This window comes from Rhinolophus sinicus, linkage group LG04, assembly GCF_036562045.2.
Source record: "Rhinolophus sinicus isolate RSC01 linkage group LG04, ASM3656204v1, whole genome shotgun sequence".
In the NCBI taxonomy this organism is placed as follows: domain Eukaryota; kingdom Metazoa; phylum Chordata; class Mammalia; order Chiroptera; family Rhinolophidae; genus Rhinolophus; species Rhinolophus sinicus.
This window is the reverse complement of record NC_133754.1, coordinates 185,558,355-185,585,990: the sequence shown is the minus strand read 5'-3', so window position 1 is coordinate 185,585,990 and position 27,636 is coordinate 185,558,355. Positions and strand designations below refer to the sequence as shown.

Sequence of the window (27,636 nt, the reverse complement as noted above, 5' to 3'; positions counted from 1 at the left end):
TCCATGATTATAATCCCTGGACACCCTCAGCAGTTCACTCTCTCCCTTTGTGGTACTTCCCAGTTCAAGACCCCAAACATGGGTGAGCCCTTCCATCTGCCTCCTACCTGTACCTGAATATTCCTAGAAGAAAATCACACGACTGAGCTGGCTGGTTTCACTTTGATGATTGTAAACCTCAACTGGACTCACAATATTACCAAAGGATCCTACTTTAAGTCTCTAGTAAGCTTGCTTTTCTTTTCTCCACATCAGCTGTTTTATACATTCAGTCTTCCCGTACCCCTCTTCTGCCCTTTCATGATGTAGTGAGAAAAAAGGGAGGATGAATGATGATGAAATCAAGATAAGTTATTTAAACATTCTGTAATTCATTAAAAGAGATCCATTTCAAATAGAAATAATGAGTAATACATTTTTGGATAGTTGATAATCCAAGTAATGATGATAAATGAGTCACATGATCAAACTGGAAAAAGCACTGAAATTTTTACATAAAATACTGACATATAAAACTCACAATATGGATCTAAAAATGGCAAAATCTATGACAACCTTGTAATAAGGTGTCACCAATTCGTAGTCTTTAGGTTCAATCTCTCCATGTTATAGCTCATATGTGAGAAAAAGCTTGATCTCAATTTTCTTTAATTTGGTAATCCTAAAATTTTAACATGATATCAAATGAAATCATTAATTTGAAAGAAACTTTTATAAACTCTTAATAAAATGTAATCAAACTTGCTAGGGAAAAGACTGAATTATCTTGGTGTTGTCTGTACAGAAAACGATCTTCAACCTCATTGTTGAGGTAATTAAAATTTATGAAGCCGAAACACATAACTTTTACAGAATTGTGTTTGCAGCTTAAATATTTCGGTTATTTTTTCTGGATTTTTTTATATTTGTGCTTTTGTCCATTAAAAAAAAAATTGTAATTTGTGCCATTCATTCCAAATAAATATTAATTTTATTCCCAATTTTGTATTTATAAATTTTTAGTGTGAAAATTTTAAGAACACCCTTCGTATTGTGTAAGCTTTGGACTTGACTATACTACCTCGGATCAAACTTGGGACATAATGGTGAATGTAAAAAGCAACTTGAAGAAAAATGTGTTCAGTATAATTTCATAAAGTTTAAAAGCATGCAAAACTTAATACATTGCTTACAGATTAAGACCAAATTTGGTAAAAGTATAAGGAAAGACCCACAGAGGGCTCAAAGCAAGATGAAATTAAGACTTTAGTGGGCACTTTCCTCCTTAAAAATATCAAAAGTCATATTTTACGACCACGTTGTTATAAAGACAAATCTTTTGTTAAGTATTAAAAGATTTTCAACCTAAAATTTCACTTTTTTCCGATTTTTATAGGAAGTTAAAACGTGTCCCTAGCCAAAGCTACTGTGTCTAATGGAGAAATTCCTTTGTTCAGTATTCAGGGCAATATTCTGTTTCTTACACTATAGGGAGTAGCTTGGCATTTTAATATCTATTTTCATATCTACTTTAATTAAAACATAATCAACTCTTCAAGGATATACACAAAAATGGTTATTTCAGGAAAATAGAAATTCAGGTGATTTTTGCCATCTTGTTTATCTCTCTTTAAAAATTGTGTTTTCAACATCCATCCAGATCTTTATATTAAAAACTATTACATAACAATATTATTTTTAAAGGGTACATATACAATTTATAATGCAATTAAGTTTCAGTTTCGTAGCTTTATTTAAACAGTTTGAATCGGGCCTATTTCACAGGGTAGAAAAATCTAGAAGCGAGGAGTGGACTAACGGCTTTCGCCTCGTGCTCCAACTGCTCTAACTGCCCTAACTGCAAGCCCGGGATCGTTAAATTACCATAACGGTCACCCAACTGCCCAATCGGCCACGCACCCTTCCTGGGATGGAACGTTCCCGCACCAGAGCCCTACACCCACCCTTCCTTGCTTGCTCCTCATTCCTCGGTTGAGGTTCTCCTGGGTAAGACCTTCGCTGACCAACCGGTCTGGATCCGCCCATTTCACCTCTTCTTTCCGTTAGGGCACTGATCAATACTACGAATTACTCTGTTTTTCTGCCTTCTCTATTAGATTAGAAGTGTCAAAACTAGTGGTGATGCTTCATCATCAAAGTTAGTAGTAGGTGTTAAAAAAAATTGGTAGGCTGTCTCCAATGATAGTTTTACTGTTATCTTCTGTATTGCTTTTCTTTACAATAATGTATCCCTTTGATACAAATTATATTCTTCCAATTACATGTTGATTACATATATTTTAGGTCTTTAAAGGATATATAAAGGGAAAAAGATATTCCTTCGCAGTCCGTGAGACAGCCTCGTGAGACACCTGAGGCCCTGAAAACAGACAAGGACCGGACGGAAAACACAAGGTAGGCGCCTAAGTCACCCGAGATAGACACGTGGGGGAGCGGGCCCCACCAGAAGGAAGTCCTGGGCGGGGCCGCGTTCACGCCTCGGCGGCAAACCCCACCCTCTCATCGCGCGGGCGCTCCTGATTGGTCGGGCCCGGCAGCCCGGAAATGATGGCAGCGTTCGGCCTCTCGGCCGCGGCCTCCCGGCGGGGCGAGGGTGCCGCTCTTCCCACGCCCCGCCCCTCGGCGCACCAAAACAAGAACTGGGCGGCTGGGGCGGGGCCTGCGGAGGGCCGGAGGCGCGCTGGGGGCGGGGCCGGCGCTCGCGGCGCCCTTGGGTTGGCTGGCGGGGTGCGGACCCGCACTTTCGCTTGTGGCCGGCTGTTGAGCGGAGGCGTGGAGGTGGGCTAGTGGCCGACGCGAGGCCCATTTAGGTAAGGAGAGCAGGGCGCTGGAGGCCGTCGGCCCGGCGGGCGTGAGCGCTCGCGCGGCTGCGTGGAGTAACCGTCGCGGCGCGTGAGGTCCGGGCGGGGGGGGGAGGGGCGGCGCGAGCTCGGCCGCTTTCCGCTGGAGGGTTGGAGGGTCGCAGCGCGGCCGGCGGGGCTTTCCGCGTCCCGTCCGGTGGGCAGTTCTCCGGTGCCTCCACCCGGTCCCGGGCGCTGGGACCCCCTTCTCCTGCCTGCTGGTCTACACTGCGGTGTCGTGTGAGCTATTTGTGGTCTGGGCACTGCGTAGTGTTTGGGGGTGAGTGTGTGTGTGTGGGGGGGGGGGGTCTCGCTGTAGAAAGTCTTCGACCTCTCGACGCCCCTTCCCTCTTCCTGCCCCGGGGTCTCTCCCTTCGGAGAGGGTGTTTCTCCGCAATGGCCACCTGAGCCCTCCTGCTCCACCTGAAGGTAATGGAGCCCTGACAACCAGCCAAAGGGGCTTTGTCCGCCCTCCCCGCCTTCCAGGAGCGACGAGTTGCCAAAGGCAAAGGCTGCCACGGTCCGGAAGGAACCGGGCACGGGGCTTGAAAGGAAGAGAACCCCACGGTTAGGAGGAAGAGTTTGCCGTTAAAAGTGACAGATGAGTTCACTGCCTGACGACCGTAGGGCTGATTTTACCTGCGTTTGCTCGTTTGGGGAAGTTGTGACGAAGCGCCTGAGTGGGGCCGTTCCCTTGGGAACTAGTCGTCCCTGTCGAGTCTGAATCCCAGTTGCGCCGTTTCTTCTTTTTTGTGTGCCGGCAGGCAAGTTATCTACTCTCTGTAAGCGTGAGCTTTTTCATCAAATGGTAACATTTGGCTCTACTTAATAGCATTGATGGCAAACTCAGATGCGATGGAGTATAAAAACCACTTCATCAGTTTCTTTCTTATTTCAGAAATGTTCTTTTGGGGCCAGAGTCTGGGTACATATGAATGCAAATCCTCACCCATTCACAAATAAACCCGGGAATCCACTAAGAGGATCACTTCTCTGTAAGTATTAGCCAGGTAATTTGTTTTAAACAAACATTTTAAGACATTTTTTTCAATCACTGGAGTAAAAATGATGCATAAAACAGATCCTTGCCCAACCGTTTCAGAATCGCTGAGGATGGAGCAGGTAGGTGCTAGGGCTGGGAAATACATAAGCAGCCCAGCCCAGCATGGTAAGTGCAATGGTGGAAACATATACAGAGTCCTGGGATGATAGAGACAGACTGGAAGGGAGAGGATGGGTCAGACAAGCCCCCATACATGATGACACTCGGATGGGCTGCATATGGGTAGTTCCCAAATCTAGCTTTTTATCAGAATCACTGCTGGGGTTCTTATAAAAAAAATTGAATCTGAATTTTAGCAGTAGTGTCTCACTTTTTTTCTTTGTTTGGTTTCTTTGGTGAGTTTAATGCACCTTCATGGTTAAGGGCCAGGCAGAAGTAGGAAGGGTAGGGTGGGTGTTCAAGGCAGACGGCAGAGCTTCCATAGAGGCAGGGAGTGCCAGGGAAGCATTTTAGGAAGCGCGTGAGGGGCATGGCAAGAGATGATGCTGAAGCCAGATCATGGAGGGCTTGGGGGGTGAGCTCAAAAGTGAATTTTATCCCTGACTGGAGGAGTCATTTGTGCTTTTGAAGTCCAGTTTTTTCTTTGCCCTTTGGCAGCATTTTGGAGGAAGAATTGGTGGCAGATCAAAAAGAGGCAGAAGAGTTTCATGTGGGTTTCATCTGTAATCTATACAAACAATGAAAATTATTCAAGTAAGGCAGTGGCAGCTCACTTGAGAATAAAGTACAGAGGTAATCGAGGAAGTAGACTGTGAAACTCGGAGAGATGGGGGGCTAAGGGAGAAGGAGAGTATAGGATAATTCCTCGATTACTGGTTTGAAAACTGAAGGGGTGACCGTGCCATGGGTGCAGAAAATACCGTAACGAAGGGAAGGACTTAATTGTGTTTCCTTTGAGGCGCCTACCAGGTGAGGAGAGATTGAGTGTACAGTTGGATATGTTTTTGTGGAAGTCTAGGCTGGGCTGTCATTTATTGAGTAGCTGAAAAATAGTTAAGCATTGCATTACAAGTTTTACCTACATTCTCAGTCTGTGGGAAGCCTCAGTGTCAGTAGTAGTTGAAGCACTGGTTTGAATTGGATCACCCAGAAAGAGGCTGTTGAGTGAAGAGGTTGGAGTCCTGAGGACAAGCCTTTGGAAACTTTGATATTTAGAGGGTGAAAAAAGGAAGAGGTGATTACAAAGGTGATTGAGTAGAGGAACCTAAAGGAGAATGGTGTGTTGTCTTAGTTAAGGAATACATGGTCAGCACTTCCATATACTTTGAAGGAGTCCAGTAAAGAACCTATTGGATTTATTAATACAGAGATTATTAAGGACTTTTGTGAACACATTCAGTGAAATGTAAGGGTGGAAACTGGAGTGCACAGGAGCTGAAGAAGTGAATCTAGATTACTTTTTCAAGAAGTTTAGCTGGGAAGGATAGAGGAAAGTGATGGTTATTTGAACTTTCTGGCTAGCTAATACTGAGAAAAGATGTCGCCATTGTAAGCCTACTGAAAGTTACAGCTGTACCTCTGATGAAGCATCCTTGTGTTACTGACACATCAGCTCCCTTGTACATGGTCGGCATTAGTAAAACCAGCTCATTTTGGTGCTTGGGGAGTGGTTCTTATTTCTGTCCTGCAGCCTGAGGATCCCCTAGACACCCCATCTATGGTCCAGTAATGGTTCCAAGCAATTAAAATCTGATGAAATTAGCAAAACTAATTTCACCAGAAGAACTGAGTTGTGCAAAAACATACAGGATTCACAGACATCTACCAACAATTTTCCCTAAAAAGAAAAATTACAGTATACCCTATTTAGAATTCGTTGGGCTTAGCTGTCAAGCCAGTGATGATTTTAGATTTTGGGACACACCACACACATTATGGCCACTTGAGAGGAATCAGAGGAACGTGTTTCTGTGGTTGATGTGCCCTGTAGTACAGTTCTCTTTGTTTCTCGATTCCCTGGGGCTTATCTGTTAGGTGGCAGTACCTCCCATCTGTGAGAAAATTTAGTCCTGCGTTTTGGACGGTGGAAGTAGGCTATCTCCCAGAGTGAGTGAAATAAAAAGCAGACTGATTTTCTTAATGGAAGATTTCTTTGGCTAATTGCTCTGTTAAGATGTTGAATACTTTCAAGTTACGATTTGTACTTCAGTCCATTTTTTAGAGTTCCAATTGACTGCAGTCTGTTACTTGCCAGATCAAGCTCAAAACAATTGATGTTTGAAAAATCGAGTAAGTTTCACTTTCTATTCCTAGATCTGAGCTCACCCCCCACAGTAAATTACATCATTGGAAAAAAATGGCTCTGCAGACTTTTAGCTTCCTGGTCTTACAGTATTGGCCTTTTAGGTATAAGACATTTCTTCTTTGAATAAAATAATTTTACATTCTGCAATAACTGCTAGTAACTACTACCATGTTACTTGGTAGTCCCTGGTTTGCAGCAGCCTTGGACAAGGTAGGCAAATGTAATTGAATAAGAATTAGTGTCAGGAAAGGTCAGGGCTCTCCAGCTGAACTCATAGTTTTTGTTTTTCGGATGACAGCTATGTACCTCATCATGTTACCTTTTTGCTCTGCTTTTCAGGAAGCTCCTAATTTAGGACTCAGTGAAATTAAATTTTTCTAAGGAAGTTTGGATTGCTCTCACTTTTGTAATCTTTTTAAATGTCCTTTTCTATATGTCATAATTTAATGTTGAAAGCTGCGCTGAATTCTTTTAGGAGCATGAAGAAAGTACACAATATTTGATAAATTTATAAAAGTCAATTCATGAGACAAATACATGTATTTGATTACCGTTATGCATTTATATATAATTCTTTAGTCATGGGTGTGAGAAGAAAATAAGGAATTTTTTCCAAAAAATCAGTTTATTTTAAAGAACTGGCATTATGCCACAATAGCTTCAGCAGTAAAATACAATTTCTGTCAAGATGTCATTAGCAGAGATTACGCACCCTGAATTTTAGGGTGATCTGCATTCAGAAACCTTACTGCCAAGTTTGCATACCCAAATATTCTGTGATTTGGGTCATGTTTCTTCACCTTTTATTGTCCCTTCTCCCTCCCTGAAGGGAAACATTTTAGACATTTTTTACAATGAATTTCCCATGAATTTTAGTACTAGTAACATATTACATACCTCTCTATGTACTGTATGTATATCAGGGCTTTATACATAAAGAGAGTAGGATTTTTTCACGTCTTACTTAGGCAGTTTCATCTCTTTGAAGAAGATGTCATCCCTGTATGAGAATGCATGGGTTAGGTCCTTCTAGTTTATGAAGTGAACTTAGTTGGGTCAACACTTGGGTTTGTGCCTTTTTTTTTTTTCCGTTAGTCTATTTTAATAGTTAAGGTCAGGTTTCTCAGGATGAGGTTTGTCAGATAATTTCCTGGCCCAATTCCCAATAAATCCTTAGTTTCGCAAGATAACACTTGCTCCAATTCCTTTTGTGTGTGGTTTTCTTCCTTCTTGTTTCACATTGGCTGATAGCTGTTTAGATAATACCTGCTTTGGGTTTGTGTGAAGTTTTTCTCATTAGTAGACTGGGTGTTACAGATTTTGGAGAAGCATACTGCAGAGGGGAAGTGGCTTCCTCAGCACGTTATGTCAGGATTATATTATCAGCATGACAACACTGGTTATGTTAACCTTGATCATTTGGTTAAGGTTGTGTTTGCCAGTTGTCGCCTGTAAAATTATTGTTTTCCCTTTCCGTGCTCTTCTTTGGAGGGAATGCACCAGGTCTGGCCCACACTCAAGATGGGGTGGGATTAAGTGCTGCCCCCTGGGCTGGGGAGTATTGATATGTATTATTTGGAATTCTTCTATAAGGAAGATTTGCCCCTTCTCCCACATGGGTTTATTCATTCAGTCGTTTATTTATACCAGTATGGATTCATGTATATTTACTTTATACTGTGGGTTATCATCCAGTATCACATCTATTTTGTTCAGAGTGTTTGAGCTTTGGCCGTTGGGAGCTCTTTATCAGGCTGGCTCCTGTGTCCCTTTGACTTGCCCCCATCCTTTTCTGTTTCGAGGGCTTTCTGGCTCTGTAAAATGCTCCAGGCTCACCTTGTATTTTCCCTGCCCCAACTCCTCCCTCTTGGTCTCCCGCTGTCATTTACTTGTTTATTTTAATGCAAACATTTGCTTTTTGTTTAGCCACAATATGCTGCTTACTGACAATGAGCATCTTGTTTTGCTTTTATATGCATTTTAGGGATAAAAATACAACATCTTATTTTCATTACACCTCATTAGAGTTGGAGATCGCCTTGGATTTTGGCTTCCATCCTATTTGCTAGTCCTCTCTGTGTCATGCCATCTGCAGTTCTGATAAACCTGCCTCATGTATTCTCATTCACATCTTTGACACATTTGGTTTTGGGACTTCCTGGTACCACCTTGCTACTTTGCCCTCCTCGAGACTGCTAGGATTTGGAAAATGATTGAATCTTAACCTTTTCACTTGAGTTTGCATGGTGGAGGCTCTGGTGGTATTAGAAAACAAAAAGTTGGAGACAGTAAAAAACTGTATCAGACTTGGTAGCAGTAGGTTAACATTTGTAGCTGTTACAGTGTATTGCTGAGCAGTGAGCCTTAGGCAGCAGTTCACTCTGACAAATTCATGTATATGAAATTCATTGTATATGTACTTCTAAGCAAGGGGAAATCCCTCTCTGAGTTTTCATTACTGGCATGGATTAGTATTTAGGAATTTCTGTGTTTCCAGGGATTTCGGGAACATGGCCTCTGGGAATGTGAAAGGTTTCCTGAGCTTTTGACTCTCCTTTGGTATATCATTAGAACACCCCAAAATCTGTCCTTTGGAAACACTGATAATTCTATCCCAGTGTATTTTCCGTTAATATTACATTGCACAAGTGTGTATTGCCTTATGTTTGAAACTAACAAAATGCTTTCATTTCGTTATACTTTTCACATGGTACCGTTGTTAAGAGCAGGCTCAGATTTGCGTTTAGGCAGTAATTGACAAGCTGGCTAGCAGATGGTTCTGGATGTGGTGGAGGCACATTTTAAGTTGAGGGTGAGGGTTATTAGTAGGAAGTGCACCCATTGTTCACAGAGAATAGGCCTGAAGTATTGTTTTGTTTTCTTTCTTTCGTCTTTGTCGTCTTTTCTGGATACAGGTACAGAATGAGCACGTGTTGTTGGTGTACGCCGGGTGGTGTTTCCACCATTGAGTTCCTAAAGCTCTATGCGTCCAGGACCCAGCCCAATGAATTTCAAACAGCTGATGAAGACCTCTGCTACTGCTTGGAGTGTGTGACTGAATACCACAAAGCAAGGGATGAATTGCCATTTTTACACGAGGTAATTCGCATTGGATGGGTAATATTTTTCAGAGCTTGATAACTAGGAAGAGAATACATTTGAACTCGGTGGGAAGCATTCAAGAAACGGATAATTTAAACTTTGAATACACTTCTAGTACTTAATTTGTTGCCTGGTATATAGTAGGTGCTAAGTGAGTACTCATTGACTGATGGAATTGAATTGAAATCTAAAGCAGAATTTTATGACCTCGTACTATTAGTCATTTTGATATCAAACAATTTTAGGAAATGAAGTGATGGATGGGGTTTCTGTTTTTTGGCTCATGTTTTTATGTCAGTATATTTGACAGTGTTACATCCCTGTGTCTGAGTGGCTTGGATTATTGTTTTATTGCTTGATAGGTTTTTTTTTTTTCCTCTTCATCTTTTAATGGGTCCTTTGGAACCATTAAATGGTACAAACCTCTAAGGGCTAGTATATTTTCCAGTCACAGTAGCCAAAGTGAAACAAAAAGGTGCCATTTTAAGTACGTGACTTTGAATATTTGGTTTATTATATTTGACGAAGAGAACACAGACCATAAAGATATGTACAGTCTAGAAAGGAGGGAATGATGGGTTACGAACCTGTTGAGAAGATTTTTGCATTCACAAAGTTTCATAGTTATGAAGCTAACAGTGTCTTCACGCTAAAGCTGACATTGTAAGGTAGGTACCTACGACTGAGACACAAAGGAGGGACACAGCTGGCCTAGCTCGTGCATTTGATAAAGAAGCTCCTGCTTCTCATTTTCTTTTTAATAGAGTATAGTTAGGGGTGTTGATATTTGTAGCAAAACCCCACATCTCATGCTCTGTGGACTCATCATGTTCATGTAGCATGAGAGGGGCCATGCTTAGTGACTGTTCCCTTCACATCACTCTAATATGTGCTGTCTAGTACTTTTTTAAATTTCTGAATTTTTGTACTTAGGAAAAGGATAATAAGATAAAAAGCACACTGCCCGTTTTTCTCTTCCTGTAGATTTTATGGGAATTAGAAACCTTACGTCTCATAAATCACTTTGAAAAGTCCATGAGGGCAGAAATTGAAGATGACGATGAGTTATACATAGTGGACATCAATGGAGAGGAGCCGCTGTTTGACTCGACCGGCCAAGACTTTGAAAATAAGCTTCGCGTTCCTCTGCTTGAAATGCTGAAATATCCTTATCTGCTTTTGCATGAGCGTGTTAGTGAGTATCTTGGGTGTTCTGCACGTTATATCAGTTTTATTGTTTCAAGAATCGTAAGAATTTAGGTTTATCTGTATTGAAAATCTGTTTGTTAAACATATAATTAGGATACCTAATAATATTTCTCCCGACATTTTGTTATCAAAGTCTCTAAACATGAACAGCACGTTATGTAGTGAGCGCCATGTACCCACCACATAGATTCTACAGTTGCTGACATCTTGCTATATTTGCTTTATCACATATTGATTTATCTGTCTATTCAGTTAATTTTCATTCTTGTCATTTGTCTATAGCAGAGTTTCTCAACTTGGGCACTGGGACATTTTAGACTGGTTGGTTCTGTGTTGTGGGGGCGGTGCTATCCATCGTAGGATGGTTACCAGCATCCCTGGTCTCTGTCCACTAGGTGCCCTAGCACCCTGCTCTACCCCCACCCTAGTTGTGAAAACCACACATTTCTCCAGACATTGCCAGGTGTCCCTTGGGAGTTGGGGGCAGGGCTGGGGAAAGGCACAGGCCACCTCTGGTTGAGAATTGCTGGTCTGCAGTACTTTTCATTCCTCACTATGGCATGGCCTTTTAAGGGCTGCCTAGATTTTGGTCATTTATATTTGTGTTTCTCAATGTGAATCTCTTAAAAAACATTTTCCTGCTCTGTCAAATCTAACAATACCTGTAAGGCATCTAATATCTCGCCCATATTAGCATTTTCCCAGTAATTAGAAAAGACAGTTTTTGACTGGTTTGTTTAAATTAGAGTCAAATCAAGGATCATACATTGCATTTGGTTCATATTTCTTACAGCTCTTTTAATCCAAAACAGTGTATTTATACGTAACACATTTTTCCCCCCTTAACTGACTTATTGAGACTATATGGTTGCTCTATAGAATAATGAACTTTTCTGGGGATTTTTCTGATTGCTTTCTTGTGATGTTATTTAATGTGTGTCTCTATCCTCTATATTTTCAGTAAATTGTCAAGTTGACCTAAAGATTTGATTAAATAATTCTCTCTAAATAAGTTAAAAATAATTAGATTTTAAAATTTTAACAAGTCATTTTTTCAAACATTTGCTAAAGAATACTATAGCCAGAAAAGCATATAAGCTTGATGATTTTTCTGAAACTAAACACACTTCTGTAGCCACCACCCTGGTAATGAAATGATATCAACACCCCAGGAGTCCCCCTCATGTTTTTCTAGTCGTTACCCCTCCTCCCCAAAGCCAACCACTGTCACTAACAATATTCTTTGAAGCTTGAAAAACTAAAATTGATTCAGCTGATAGGGTAAATGTCTGAGTCTATTCAAGACATTTTTGAAAAAGGAATGAAGAAATTTGCATAAAACAACAGGAATTAGAACGGTGCTGGCATAGATAGTCTAGTGGAACAGTGTAGAGAGTTCAGTAGTAAACCAGATGTATTTGGAGAATTTAGTGTTTGATGATGGTGGCATTTCAAACCAGTGGGGGAAGTGGATTATTCAGTAAATGAGCGTAGGACAAAATAGCTGTGGACTTTCTTTATCACCTCAGTACCAAATAAAGTCCACGTGAATCAAAATGTAAAGTGCTAATGGAATTGGACCTGTAACCACTTGTAAGATACCTTATGGAGATACTCATGCCGAGAGTAAAACAGAGATGTATATACTAGTAAAGTCAGAATAATTCATAGGAGCCACATTGTGACCAAACAGTCTTGCAGATAGGTAAATACTGTTCCTACATGTACACTACTGGCAGTTTATGCCTCACTTAAAAAAAAAGGAACCAGTTTTCATTTACTTACAAAACCTCTGAAGGAGCCAGGCTTAGGGACTCTTGATAAGCGGTGATATTCACCTCGTGTTTCCTGCGGTGTTTCTTCTGTGTAGATGAGTTGTGTGTTGAAGCCCTTTGTCGGATGGAACAGGCCAATTGCTCCTTCCAGGTGTTTGAGAAACATCCCGGGGTCTATTTGTTTCTGGTCCATCCCAATGAAATGGTAAGTGTGGTAGGCAACGGAAGGACGTATTTTATTTTTGCACATACAGTGAGCTATCGGGGAAGGTTTGGGTGTGTATTTTGTTTAAAAAGTTTGTCAAAATTCTTCTCTCTTTGTAAAATTACTGCAGTTAAGTAGAGGGTGCTGTGGGATCAAAGAAGGAAGAGATCCAAGGGGGTAAGGGAAGACTTCTGACAGGTGATGCTTCTATTTAAAAGACAAATGAGGGGATAATTTGAACTTCTCTCAGTATGTTAACCTGAAGCAATGAAGGGCAGGTCTCTTGTTTTCATTGCCCGCCTGCCCCACTCCAAGCATGTGGAAATACTAGTTAAAATACTTGAAAAAATTATTTTGCTAATAGATGAGATTTTTAAAAGTGTGGGTGGGGAGGGGAGTGAGGGGTGGGGAGGGAATTGAGTTCCTAGGTGCTAGAAATGAAGAGGGACGTGAGAATCGGAACAGTAGGCAGGAGCAGAAGCAGAGAGCAGCACCGGAGGGCTGGAACCTGACCTTGCGCTGGTTGCATGGGTTTCTCCTTTGAGGGTCCTTCTTTTCCTTTTTCAAATTTCCTATGATGGAAAATTACAAACATAAAAAAGTAAAATGATATAATGAACCCCCATATATTCATCACTGAGCTTCATCGATTATCAGTAATACATGGTCAATATTCTGCTCCCCTTTTGGATTAGTTAGAGCAAATCTGAGACACCAGAGCATTTCATCTATAAAATATGTGTCTCTAGAAGATAAGTGCTGGCTTGCTCGACTGATTTATTGATTTATTGATTTACTTACTTTTGCAGTCTGGGTGTGGCTCCTGTTTTATATCCTTAGTTACAGGAGTTCTGTTGAGCTAGTTTTCAGATACTCCTCAAGGGTGGCTCTGTAATTTAGTTGTAATTTTGATGTGGTCATGAGAGTGGGGCGAGCACAGCATTTACCTGCTCTGTCATCTTGACTGGAAGTTGATAAGGACTTTTTAAACAAAACAGTACTATCACCACACCTAAAATAATACTTTTTTAATGTCATGTTTCTAGTCAGTGTTTAGATGAATGGAAATGATTATCTCATAAACGCCTTCTTAGGGTGAGCTAATTTAAATCTGGGTCAGATAAGGTCCACATATTGCATTAATTAGTATTGTATGTCTTTTAAAATCTGTAGGGAACCGTATTTTCTTAACTAGGTTTTTGCTGTATGTCAATAATTGTTTGTTGAATGAAGTAATGAGTGTGTTATGCTTTTAGGTTCGGCGTTGGGCCATCTTAACCGCAAAAGGCTTGGGAAAAGTGGACAGAGATGATTATTATGACTTACAGGAGGTTTTGACTTGCCTTTTCAAAGTCATTGAGTTGGGACTTTTAGAAAGTCCAGACATTTATACTTCTTCTGTCCTTGAGAAGGGTAAACTGATTCTTCTGCCCTCACACATGTATGATGCTACAAACTACAAAAACTATTGGTTAGGTGAGTATTGTCCCTACACAAGTATTATTAGTATTTTCCTATAGTTAGGAGTATCCTGCAAAGGAATTGATCTCTTTTGGTAATCTTTTGAAAATTTGCTAAATACAGGATTTCATAGTTTCCAGCTCTTCTGTCATTAAATTGACAGAACCATTACACATACTGTTTTTAAACATTATTTATCCTAGAAACCATCTGTGTAAGAGGTACGTTTTCAAGTATGGCAAATAGATCTTTTATTTAAAGCAGTATTCAATGTAACAAAATATTAAAAGAACAGTTGGTTTTAATAGGGTTTGATCTATTTAAAAAAGAGGTTTAATCCCTCTTTTCCCATCTGTGAAGTATTTCCTGATAGAAAGAGATACGAACTTTGGTTTTCAGCAAGTTCTGCACTGCCTCAAAATAAATCCACCCTACTTGATTGATTCTAAGTCTTACAGCCGGGTGTCATTTGGCAGCGATTGGTACTTGAGATGTGGTGATCTTAAAATTGAAGCCGTCTTAGGTTTGATGAAGTATAAATTGTGTGGTAGTTATCTTAGAAACTGTTTTCTAACTAAGTTCATATCATGTTCCCTTTTCATTCTCAAATCAGTCTGAAGTCTTGTTACTTAGGAGCAGTTGTATATGAAAACATCAGTTAACTGTTGAAGGAACTGGAGACTGTTTTGCTTCATCTTTCTGCCTTGTTATTCTTGTATCAACTCAACCAGAGAAGGTATTAGGATGGTGTGACTTAAATCAATTCAAGAAAACTGTAACTGATCTTCCAGGTATTTGCATGTTGCTCACCATTCTTGAAGAGCAAGCCATGGAGTCACTGTTGTTGGGCTCAGACAAAGAGAATGATTTTATGCAGCTAATCCTTCACACCATGGAGAAGCAATCGGATGGTAATGAACTTTATTTGCTGAATGCTTTTGAATACTGTGATGATGATGCATTTTTAAGATACTGATGTCCCTGCAAGAGTTGGGTATATGGTGTGGAGAAAAGAACAATGAACATTTTATGGTTTAGGTCACAGGTTCAGAATTCTAAATTGGAAGGGAACTTTAGAGTTTAATTTAACACTTTACTTTTATAAAAGAGGAGAAGCTGAAGCCCTAGAAGTCAACTTACAGTTACGTGTTGAAACATCTAGTTAGTGATAGAATCAAGACTAGAACCTACAGGAGATAAATTTCTGAAGACCTGGCAGTGAAAATTGTGGAGAAAGCCTCCCTTGTCCTACCGTCACCCTTTTTCCTGGTTTTTCATTTCTTTCTGGTTTCACTGTCCAACCCGGTGACTGCTAGCCAAACGTGGCTATTTGTTGAAATTAACTAAAATCAAATCAAATAAACAGCTACATTTTTTAGTTCTTCACGAGCTCAGTCACCACCTGTGCCTGGTGGCTTCTAGATTAGACAGTGCAGATTAGGAACATTCCCATCGTCATGGCGAGTCCTCTTGGATAGTGCTGCTCGGCTAGGCTAGAAAATAGGGCCTAAAACTTGTAGTCGTGTTGGTTATTAGGCTTCCAACTTTCTTTTGCTCGTGGTTGTGTCAAGCTGATAAGGGAGGAATTATGCTTAAGTGTTTCTAATCTTTTTTATGAGGGAATGAATCAGTGAACACCAAGCATGTCAGATCCTATGAAAACAATGAATATACTTTTTCCCACTTTGACTTTTCTTTAGGCAACTGCAGTATGGATATAAACTCTTGTGGGAGATTCTAAGATAAGAAAATGTTGTTCTTTCTGGTGGCATGTATTTTCTTGCTAGATTATTCCTGATTCAGGTTATTACTAATTAGTTTACCAGCATTTACTACATAAATTGTTCATTTCTTTCTGTGTGCCTTGCACAAAACATTTGGTTCCCTCTGTTAACCCAGCTCCCCTAACCTTCAGAATTTGAATTACGTCTTTAAGAAACCTTTCTTAATTGTCTTCACCTAACTGATGGCATTTTTCCTTAATTTGAGAGCTTACCAGACATAATGTGGTGTGTCAGCTGCAGTAGAGGCTAAGAAAGTATATGAGAAGGTCTCCACGAATGACTGTATGATAAAAAAGCAGAGTCTAAAAGCCTTGAGGAAAAGGAAGCAGAAAGTTCTAGGGTGACTAAATAGCATTACAGTAACAGAGTTAAGGCACTTACCTCAGAGGAGTACTGGAGATTATATTGCTGGGAATGTTTGATGTCGGAGGAAGCTTTTGAGCTGTGCTTGAAGGATAGATAGGATTTTGATTGGTGGTACTAATAGTGAAGGCATTCTGGTTCTCATCTGGGAAAAAGCCAGCCCTCTGTTTTTGCTATAGGTAGGGAATGATTACGGAAGTGTGACAGCTAAAGCTGGAAGGAAACAATAGAGGGACTCTTACAAGTGCTTGACCTTGTAAGGGCTTTCAATTTTCTTGGAAGACATCAATTGAAGGTCTTTGAGTAGAGCAGTATCTTGCCACTGCATATCTGATAGAAAAGAGGGAAAGGACTGGAGGTTAGAGCTTGTGAGTAATGGGAATTCCTAAAAGTAGATACCAACAAAGCCATGTTGAGATGGATGGATGAAGGCTGTGTATTTCTGCTTACCCATTAGCGAAGGGATTCAGACCTTTACATCAGCCAGATGTCACACACAGCTCAAGGTCATGGTAAACCAGACTCTCTGGTAATGTGAGCTTTGTTTAGATCTGTAAATACCAAGGTTTTCTTTCTTTTTTCCCTTTTTCTCTCTACTTTTGTTATTTATTGAAGGAAGGGGGTAAAAAGTTGTAGGAAAAGTTGAGCTGAGTAGGAAAGATCGTTTCAGGTGTGGCAAATGGTGAGAAAGTTGTTTCCCTAAACTGTCTCAATTTGCTCCCTGTTTAAAAATTTCTTAGAGGCATATAGTGTGCTTGAAAAAAATGTAAAACAACTTAAAAATTTGCCAGCTTTTTAAAACTTGTAGTTGGCAATGCTTTGTGTTAAATTACTTGTTGCTCTGGTTTTTGTTGCTAGTGAGATAAAGAATGCTTCATTCTCAATATAGTTTAGTATCTTCTAATTGTTTTGTAATTGGGCAATGACTTCATTGTATTTCAGATGAGAGGGGGGATCCTTTCTGGCCAGCATTACACTGTTTCATGGTGATTCTGGATCGCCTTGGATCTAAGGTCTGGGGTCAACTTATTGATCCTTTTGAGGCATTTCGAACCATTATCAACAACGTGAGCTACAAAAGAGAGATCCAGAATATACGGAAAAGCTCTGTAAGGTTAGTTCCGTTCGTGTGTCAGGATGTAAAAACTCCATAAGGAAGTCTGTTTGTTGTAACTTACTGAACAATAGGGTTTTCTCTTTTTTTTCCTCTTCATTTCCGTAATTTCTATTTATTCTTAATGTTTAAGGACCAAGTTAGAACCGGAGTCCTATCTGGATGATATGGTGACTTGCAGCCAGATTGTATACAATTACAATCCTGAAAAGACCAAAAAGGTATAAAACTTTGAGAATTCAGATGACATTGTATTGCCTTTGTATTGTAAGACAGCGTTTTACACAGTGAGTTGAATTGCCGATTTTGTGATAGGTAGCTATTCTGAATCACCTCTGCCTACAGGCTGTCTCACTGAACAGATGGCTTGTGCATGGGGGAAAATGGACTTTAACTACCATGTGCCCACTTTGGAAAATTCATTTTTTTAAGTGCAGTTAGGAAGAGTGGAAAGTGTATAGGATGGGGAGCTAAGTGACGTGACTAGAAAGCGAAGCCAGCTAAGTAAGGTCAGAGTACATGGAGCCTCTGTAAATTTACCTTTTCCTGAAACCTTAACCTCAGAATTGAACTATTTTTCACTTTACTGGGGAAGGGGGCTATGTGTATGTGTAAACCAAAATAGGAACATTGAGCCATAGATTTTCTTCTTTACAACTTGTGTGCTAAACCTGTCATGAATGATGCTTGTTTATCTGAATGTCAGTATTTCTTTCCTTGTAGGATTCAGGGTGGAGATCAGCCATTTGCCCCGACTATTGTCCTAACATGTATGAAGAAATGGAAACGTTAGCCAGTGTGCTTCAGTCAGATATTGGTCAAGACATGCGTGTTCATAATAGCACGTTTCTGTGGTTCATCCCTTTCGTGCAGTCCCTCATGGACCTTAAGGACTTGGGCGTGGCTTACATAGTATTGGTCATCCATCATCTGCACTCCGAGGTCAAAGGTGTTCTCAATGAGGAAGTAGTCGTGTGTGACAAAGTCACCGAATTCTTTTTTCTAATTTTGGTGTCAGTGATTGAACTCCACAGAAATAAAAAATGTTTGCATCTGCTGTGGGTTAGCGCCCAGAAGTGGGTGGAAGCTGTGGTTAAATGCGCCAAGCTGCCGACCAGCGCCTTTGCACGGAGCTCTGAGAAGTCGTTCAGCAGTGGCTCCAAAGGAACACCGATGGTGTCCTCTGTGTCGCTGCACTCGATGCCGTCAAATTCTGTACAGCTTGCCTGTGTGCAGCTGATTCGAAGTCTCCTTAAAGAAGGTTATCAGCTTGGGCAGCAGACTCTTTGTAAGCAATTCTGGGATAAGCTCAACTTATTCCTGCGAGGAAATTTATCTCTAGGTTGGCAGCTGACTAGTCAGGAAACCCAAGAGTTACAAACTTGTTTAACGCAAATTATTGAAAACATAAAATTCAAAGTTCCACAGTGTAACGCTTTTGTGGATCTGACTCCGTGCAAACCCGCTCCTGCATGTAGCTGTAAAGAAGAAAGTGAACACATTGGGAAGAAGTATAAAAACGTGTACTGTCTGGAAAGTTCTAGCCCAACATTTTCTAAGGAACCAATGAAAGCTGATGCATATCAAGTGCAAGAGAGTGGGTCGAGCAAAGCAAGTAGTACTGTGAAAGAGAACAATGAGCAAAATTATATAAAAGATTCAAAGCTAGAAGACCATCTCTCAGCTGAGTCATGCTTAAAGCAGAGTAGTAAAAACCTTTTCACTGAAGGATCTCACGATCAAGTTAAAAGACATACAGTGAAGCAGGAGTCTGTAAATAACAATTCCTCATATATACCACAGAACTGCCCTTTAAGAAATGGTCCAGAAAGGAGATGTGACAGGGGAAGAGGAATAATGATGTCACCATGTTTGTTGACTGATTCTAGCACTGACTCTCTGGAAAAGGTGTCCACATCAAATGAGGATTTCTCTTCAAAGAATGATATTGGTGAAACCTCAAAAGCAAAAAGTGAGGCCCAGAAAGATGAAATCTGTGCTAAGTTATCACATGTAATAAAGCAATACAGGAAAAGTACCTCGGTTGATAATGCTATGAAATCAGAGGGAAACCTGACTGTATCTGACATGGAGAATTTCTATTCCAGGAAAACTACAGGAGGTCAGAAAGGGGATAGCTTCCTCCACAGTCTCTCTTTAGACCGTGATGGTATTCTGGATGATAAAAATGGAGAACAAAAATCTCATAACAGTTTGTTGCTGAAAAAGAAACAATTGAAGAATGAAGAGTTAGATGTTTTTTCTTCCCATGAATACGATTGTCAAATACAGGAATGTCATACTGATAAAGATTTGATCTCATTTACAGAAATGACCAGTACTTTCGTGCATGAAACATCTTCCTTTAAAGATCCTGTGACTGTACTTGAATCAAGAGATAAAGAAATGAGCAAGAGTACCGATCGGGTTTCTTCTAAGTCGAGAGAACAGACCCTTAGCAGCTGTCCCAAGTCTGATACCTTAACAGATGCTCAGATAGACCTCCACAAATTATCTTTAGGAGCTCAAGCCGGTGTTAGTAAGTTTCCATCAGATTCACCTCAAAAACGCTCATCCCAGCTGCAAAGAAAAGTAAAAGACAAAAGAAGTTTCACAGCCAACCGAAAGAATGTCGGAGAAACCTGCCATGGACAAATTATTATTATTTCAGATTCTGATGATGATGGTGATGATGATGAAAGAATTCTTGATTTTGAGAAACACATTATTAAACAAGATAAAATATGCATTAAGAAAGAATGTCCACAGCAGCATACTTCAATAGCTAATATGAATGTGGATAGGAAACTAATAAAGAAAGAAAATACAAATTCCCCTTCACTGTTTGATGAATGTGAATCTCAGCTTTTTGAGTTTGAAAGCCAACAGGATGTGTTTTCAGTGTGGCAAGATCAGAAACCAGACAATAAGAATTCAGTGCAAGGGGATGGAAAAAACTCATGGTTGACCCATATGGTTGATATCACAAATGATTGGGGTTATGACACAGATTATCCTATGTCCGAAGAAGTTACTACAGAAGGAGCAGAGGGTGTTGAAGAGCATGCAGGACCACAGAGCAGTCGGATGTCTGTTGAGGTATTTTGTGGAATTGAGGTAAAAAAACCAAAGCGAAAACAATGTGAAAAACCTAAGGACGAGGGTTTTCCTTTAAGGCCTTCATCTTATGACAGAAAGGAGGATCAGTCTGATAAGGGACAGCTGACCAGAAATGATCGTAAAGGTATAGACTTAAGGACCACAACTGCCAGATCAAGTATTCAGAGAAGCACCACAGTTCCCCTAGAGAAGTCGTCTCCAAAGCTTCACGGTTATTCTAGAAGCAGTAGGAGAGTCCCAGCTTCTAAAACTCCTAAGAAAACACATTCAGATACCAAAAAAGGGCACAATAAAAGTTCAAATTACATAAGTTGTAGGACAACTCCTGCTATCGTGCCACCAAAGAAGTTTCGCCAGTGTCCGGAACCAGCTTCCAAAGCTGAGAAACTTGGTCTGAAAAAGCGTCCTCGTAAGGTATGTGAGTTGTCTCAGCGATCTTTAGACTGTATAGGTCAGTTACGTGACCACGGCAAAACTGTTGGAGTAGTTGATACCCGAAAAAAGACTAAGCTAATTTCTCCTCAGACTCTTCCTGGCAAAAATAAGAAACTGCTTAAGAGTCAGGGTTTTCAGTTGCAGAGGCAGGTGCGACCCAAATCACAGCAAAATAGACCAGGACTTTCTGATGAGAGGAAGGTTACTACAGGAGCAGGGCCACATGCAGCATCGAGTGCTGACATTTCTGTGCCCAGATCAGACCGGTCAGGTTCCAGTAGTAAAGGAGGAGCTGAGGTAATTGCTAAATTACCAAAACGTGTTTCTTTTGAACAGGAACCTATGAAAGCAAAGTACGTTTCTCAGGTGACTGGCAGTCCTCACCATTTGAACCAGTGTAATTCTGTGGTGCTAAATGGGAGAACACCAACGAATGAAACAACTCTCTCTACTTCAGAGGACCCTTCGGGTGGAGGTGACCTAACTGTCCACTTAGAGGTGGCAGCTTTGCAAAAGGGAGAGCCTGAGCCCAGTAGTGACATGGAGGAAGATAAAATATTTTTGACACAGTGTGACCCTGAAGACATGGATTTGTGTTCACAAATGCAGAATGAGGATGAACTCATCGAAGTAGTTCATGGACAAGAGACGGTTCAGGTTGAAGATTTTCTCAGTCGGCCCCAGTTGGAGTCTTTGAGTGGCACAACATGTAAGTACAAAGATTGTCTCGAAACTATGAAAAACCAGGGCGAGTACTGCCCAAAACACACTGAAACTAAAGCAGCCGATGAAGACGTGTTTCGAAAACCTGCCTTGCCTCTGTCTGCATTGAAACCATTGAGACCTTCCACGACGAAGATTTTTAGCTCAAGTACCACCTCACGAACTGCTCATCTTTCCAGGTCTTTGGAAAATGCCCCAGCTATAAAAAATAAGGCAAATGGGGTCCAGTCCATTTTGAAAGCGCCACTGCCAGCCTGTATGGTGTCTCAGAAACCAGTGGGGGAAGCGAAGAGTTCGTGCAACGTCCTTCGCTCTCCAACTCCAAGCAACTCCAACAGGCAAGGTTATAAACTCCCGCTGGGTGAGAGGAAACCTTTCTCGGCCTCTCCAGTAAATATTCTCTTTTCGTCACAGTCCATCTCTGACGCCTTCCTTAAAGAGATCTTAAAATGGAAATACGAAATGTTCGTGAACTTCGATCAGTGTGGGCCCCCAGCAGGTCTTTGTCAGGCCATCTCAAGACCCGTGCCTGTCAGATTTCAAGATTATGGAGATTATTTGGATGTGTTTTTCCCTTTGTTGATACTGAATACGTTTGAAACCGTAAGTATTTGTTTTAATTCTGTACCTGTACAGACTTGGAAGTCGCTTCTCTTTCCCATGCTGAGTGATAGAGTCCAGGGGCCAACACGGACCTCACTGTGATTGAGATGTAGCTTGTAGGTTTCACGTTGAACAGACATTTGTGCCAGACACTGTTCTAGAAGCTGGTGGTGGTACAGGGGAAACATTTTCTTAACCTCTGCTCTCTGGAGCTTACAGACAATTCAGAGTGCTAATGCACCAAGTTCAGGGGTAGCCCAGGAGGAAATGGTTTTCAGTGCAAAGGGAGGGGAAGACTTCTCAGAGGAGACAGTCTCCCACATCCATTTTATTTTATTTTTTGAAAAGTAATGTAGACCTTTACTCAAGTTTTCTTGAGGAGGTTGGCAAAGGGTAAATTACAATGAACAGAACAAAGCAATATATCCTGAATTTCTCCTAACGCTCTGTCCTTCCCATTTGTTACTCATCGTAGCACCTGCTTTTTCCCTGTAGCTGTCCCCCCTCCCACCACGTCCGGTCCTTGTCTCGTCCTCCCTGACGAGTGCCAAATAAAATACAGGATTCCCACTGAGGTCTTCACCTCAGAAACACAGCTCATAATTCCTTAGTGTCAGCATCCAACAGCATTTTGAAGGGTGTTTTGGTGTTCTCAAAACAGTAAGGGATTTTTACTTTTTCAAATTTTTTAAAAAGCAAAAAAACCCAAACCCAAGTATGTGGTAAGACTTAAAAACAAAACCAAGCACACTGAAGTCAGTATTCATGTGTTCACTCACTTGACAGGTATTTGGGTGCCTGATACCCGCCGCATGCTGTACAGGCCTGGGAGGTAAAGGGAGCGAGACAGACGCGGCCTGTGCCATCTGGGAGTGGTCCTCTCCGATCGGGATGAGGGCTGTCGTGTGATCGGGAGAGAGGGCACTTTAGACTGAGAAGTCAGACAGCTGCTGTGAGCAGCGTGTTTACACCGAGAGCAGAAGGACTCGGCCATGGGAAGTAGATTCCAGGCAGAGGGAGTGCAAAGACACTAAGGTCAAGTGTGTTGACAAAAGAAATGTACGGACCAAAGGGGCACACCTGCTGCAGTAGGAGGTGGTCCAGGGTATTGGTGACCCTTGTCAAGGTCAGTGCCTTCTAGACAGCATATCAGTACATCTGGAGGGTGCCCTTGAATCTCTCATATCAATTCATGCCCCAAATTTTAGCCATTGTTTTTAAGACTTAATTATTTACTAGTGTTTTCTGAAGCCTTAGAAACACCTCATTGACAATCCTCAATCTCTGTCTGTAACACAAAGTGAAATATTTGTATTAGAAGAATTTTCTTCTCAGAGAACAATTGTTAGCTCAGTGAGCAGTACGTACAGTAAAATAAGCTGGGGGAAATGTTATTCATTTTGAAGCTTATTTTTTTCTTTAACCTTTTGCTCTTGCTGGAAAGCACTAAATTGCTTAGACGTCATTCATAGCCCATATGTTTAGGACAGACACATTTCTGATTTTATTTTTCTCTGCATGTAGAGGTATTTCTATATTCCTTTTTAAATTATTTTTTAAACTTTTATTTGTTTGTGTTTTTCCGGGACCCATCCGTTCCAAGTCAAGTAGTTGTTTCAATCTAGTTGTGGAGGGCGCAGCTCACAGTGGCCCATGTGGGGATCGAACCAGCAACCTTGTTGTTAAGAGCTCATGCTCTAATCAACTGAACTAACCGGCCGCCCCACTCTATATTCCTTTTTAAGATTTCTTCCTTTCAGGACATTTTTGTAGCCCTAGTCTTTTCAAAGTAATGAGCGCAAGTTTCATTTGTACAAAGTTTAAAATAGTCAAATACTTCTGTAAGGCCCATTATAAAAAACAGCAGGCACCCCCCCCCCCCCAAGTAACCATTTTTGATTCTTAATGGATCCTTTTGATACTTCTATATTTCTGAATAACATGCCACTATTGTGACTTGTTCATTTTTCAGCTTTAGACATTTTCTGTTAGTTTCTGCTACAGGAAGTCCGCTCTCTCCCAGCCCTACCTTCACTCACACACCTTTCCTGTTCCCTCATTCTCACAATGGAGTTGTCTTGGAATTTTAGGTCAGTGTTTGTTATTGTTTTGACTATATAAAAGTTGTGCACAGCTAAGTCAAGTAGTATATTATAACTACTTTTCCTTTCCTTCCCAACTCTTTGTTTTCTCTGGATTTATTTCATTTACTTAGTTTCCTGTATACTTATTGCTAAATTAGCTTCAGACTCTTTTGGATGTTTTAACGGTCGTTATGATCAGACACATCCAGTAATCTGGATTTACCGTGGTTATCCTGAAATGCCATCCTCATCCTGGGGTTGCATTTCCTTTCCTGTGTTGGATCGGTCTCCTGTACCCCAGGTGTCTTCCTTGCATGAGCCCTCAGTGTAGTAAGGCATATCCTTCAAGCTTTCTGAGAAAAGGATGTGTGGGAGGGACATTTTTGAAACCTTGTGTGTCTTAAAATGTAGTCACCACATTTGCTTTAATTTTGTTTGTATTTTCCATCATGGCACCGGTAGTCTTGGATAATAAGTTTCATCATTGATGAAGGCCAGTTGTAGATTTTTTTTTAAAAAAGATTTTATTGGGGAAGGGGAACAGGACTTTATTGGGGAATGGTGTGTACTTCCAGGCCTTTTCTCCAAGTCAAGTTGTTGTCCTTTCAATCTTACTTGTGGAGGGCGCAGCTCAGCTCCAGGTCCAGTTGCCGTTGCTAGTTGCAAGGGGCACAGCCCACCATCCCTTGCGAGAGTTGAACCAGCAACCTTGTGGTTGAGAGGACTCGCTCCAACCAACTGAGCCATCCGGGAGCTCAGCGGCAGCTCGGCTCAAGGTGCCGTGTTCAATCTTAGTTGCAGGGGGTGGAGCCCACCATCCCTTGTGGGACTCGAGGAGTTGAACCGGCAACCTTGTGGTTGAGAGCCCACTGGCCCATGTGGGAATCGAACCGGCAGCCTTCGGAGTTAGGAGCATGGAACTGTAACTGCCTGAGCCACCAGGCCGGCCCCCCAGTTGTAGATTTAAATACTTAACAACTAAACTGTTACATTTAGATAAAACACTCAAGCCCAAAAGGTAATTTATGTTAGTTTTTTTCCTAATTGAAAACCAGAACGACTTATTTACACAAGTAGTCTTCTTTCTAAATTTGGGATTGTCCCCTTTCTTTCTCAGAAGATCCTCAAGGGTGCTTCTGAATTTCAGGTTTTGGGAAATGGGTGCAGAGGTTTAGAAGTTGGCAGGATGACGTGCTGGTGAGAATTTGCACCAGTCTGGGTCATTTGGACTTGCCGGGAGTGCTGTTCTCAGTGCTGCCCACCAGTGCTCACGCTTACTGGAGATGCTTTCTAGCTGCAGTGTGCCGTTTAGTGGCCCCAGGGGGCTGCTGGGCCTGGGAATGTGGCTGGTGAGACTGAGGGATGGAGTTTGTGCCCAGCTCTCTGTCCGAAGGCAGACATTGCGTTATTTGCTGTCCTTTTAAATTGGTTAAGATGTGTTTTATGACCGGGGGAGGGGGGGTCTGTTTTGGTGAATGTCCGGTGTGAGCTTTAGAAGAATGCATATTTAATCTGCATATTTAATCTGCTGTTGTTGGTTGAAGTAGCCTATAGATGGCATTTATATCAGGCTGGTGGAGGGTGCTTTTGAATTTAACTATGTCTACTAATTTTCTGCCTGCTGGACCAGTCCATTTCTGATAGAGTGTTAGTCTCCAACTAAAACACTGGGTTGATCTATTTCTTTTTGCAGGTCCATCAGTTTTTGCCTCCCTTAGTTTGATGCTGTTATTAGGCACATGCATATGAAGGCTTATCATGACTTCCTGGAATATTGACCCATTTGTCATTTTGTGATGCCCCTTTTTATCCCTGATCACTTGCCTTGCCCTGAGGTCTGCTCTGTCACAAATTAATATAGCTACTCCCCTTTCTTTTTTTAAAATTGCTTCTTCTCTTGTGCACGGTTGAAATGTAGACAATGAGAAGTTTTTTCAAAATCCTATCTGGCTTTAGCTGTCAGTCACTAGCTTTATTGCCTTGGGCATGTTACTGGAATGCTCTCAGTTTCTTCTACTGGCAACAGTATCTGCTAACAGGGTGTAGAGGTGTTAAGAAACGTGTAAATTGCCCTGTGTGATACTATCCCACTTCCTTTTGATTACCATTAGCGTGTTTTATCTTTCTCCATCCCTTTAACCTATAAATGTGTCTATATTTAAAGTGAGTTTCTTGTAGACAGCATATAATTGGGTGTTATTTTTTTAATCTATTCTGATAATCTTTTATTTGGTATATTTAGACCATTGACATTTAAGGTGATTCCTGATACCAGTAGATTAATTTTTGCCATATTTGTTACTACTTTCTATTTATTGCTCTTGTTCCTTTCTCCTGTATTTGTCTTCCATGCTTTCTCTGCCTTTGGGATTTCTTTCTTTCTCTTCTTTTCTCCCCCTCCCCCTCCCCCTCCCCCTCTTATCTTTTTACTGGGGAATATTGAGGAACAGTGTGATTTTTTTTCTAGGACCCATCAGCTCCATGTCAAGTTGTTTTCAGTCTAGTTGTTGGGGAAGCTCAGCTCCCAAGTCAAGTTGTTTTCCATCTAGTTGTGGAGGGCACAGCTCACTGGCCCATGTGGAAGTTGAACTGGTGTTATGAGCGCTGTGCTCTAACCACTGAGTCAATCAGCCACCCTCTTTTGTGGTTTTCAATTGAGTGTTTTATCTATTTTCCCTTTTTCCTTAGCACTTAACTTCATTTAGTGGTTTCCCTAGAGCTTGCAATATATATTTACAAATAATCCATGTCCACTTTCATGGGCAGTGTGAGTACCTTATAACAACAAAAGATTTCTAATTCTTCCTTCCCATCCCTTGTATCATTACTATCATTTATTTCACTTATACGTAAGCATAATAAGCATATATATGTATACATAAGCATAGTAATTGAATACATTGTTGCTACTTTGAATAAACTGTCTATTGGATCAACTAAGTATAAGTAACAGAAGTTTTACCTTCACTTACTCCTCCTTCAGTGCTTTTCCTTTGTTTATCTAGATCCAAGTTTCTGACCTATAAAATTTTCCTTCTCCCTAAAGGTCTTTTAACATTTCTTGCAAGATAAATTTAATGGTGACAAATTTTCTCAATTTTAGTTTGTCTGAGAGAGTAATTCTCCTCTTTTGAAGGGTAATTTTGCAGGGTTCAGCATTCTAGGCTGGTGTTTTTTTTCTCTCAACAGTTTAAATATTTCACTCCACTCACTTCTGGTTTGAATGGTTGTTGAGAAGTCCGGTGTAATCCTTATCTTCTGTCCTCTATTGGTAAGGTGTTGTTTTTTTTCCTATTGGCTTCTTTCAAGATTTTTCTTTATTTTTGATATGTCATATTCCTGACTTTTGACTATGATATGCCTTGGTGTGGTTTTTTGGCATTTATTCTGCTCTGTGTTTTTTGAGCTTCCTGGATCTGTGATTGGGTGTCTGACATTAATTTGGGGAAACTCAGTCATTATTGCTTCAAATATTGCTTCTGTTCCTTCCTCTCTTTCTTCTTGTGTTCC

At 40.9% G+C, this 27,636-nt stretch overlaps 1 protein-coding gene across 1 annotated transcript in view; it reads left to right on the top strand.

Annotated features, from left to right (window-relative positions):
* The first annotated feature begins 2,546 nt into the window (after positions 1-2,546).
* SETX (senataxin) overlaps positions 2,547-27,636 on the top strand; it is a 58,646-nt gene continuing 33,556 nt past the window's right edge. The window contains exons 1-10 of the mRNA XM_074331549.1: positions 2,547-2,810; positions 3,739-3,835; positions 9,064-9,247; positions 10,235-10,445; positions 12,330-12,439; positions 13,696-13,915; positions 14,692-14,811; positions 16,990-17,161; positions 17,295-17,382; positions 17,885-22,042. Coding sequence (XP_074187650.1) covers positions 9,071-9,247; positions 10,235-10,445; positions 12,330-12,439; positions 13,696-13,915; positions 14,692-14,811; positions 16,990-17,161; positions 17,295-17,382; positions 17,885-22,042 — 5,256 coding nt within the window. The 5' untranslated portion in view covers positions 2,547-2,810; positions 3,739-3,835; positions 9,064-9,070. The remainder of the gene's footprint in view (positions 2,811-3,738; positions 3,836-9,063; positions 9,248-10,234; positions 10,446-12,329; positions 12,440-13,695; positions 13,916-14,691; positions 14,812-16,989; positions 17,162-17,294; positions 17,383-17,884; positions 22,043-27,636) is intronic.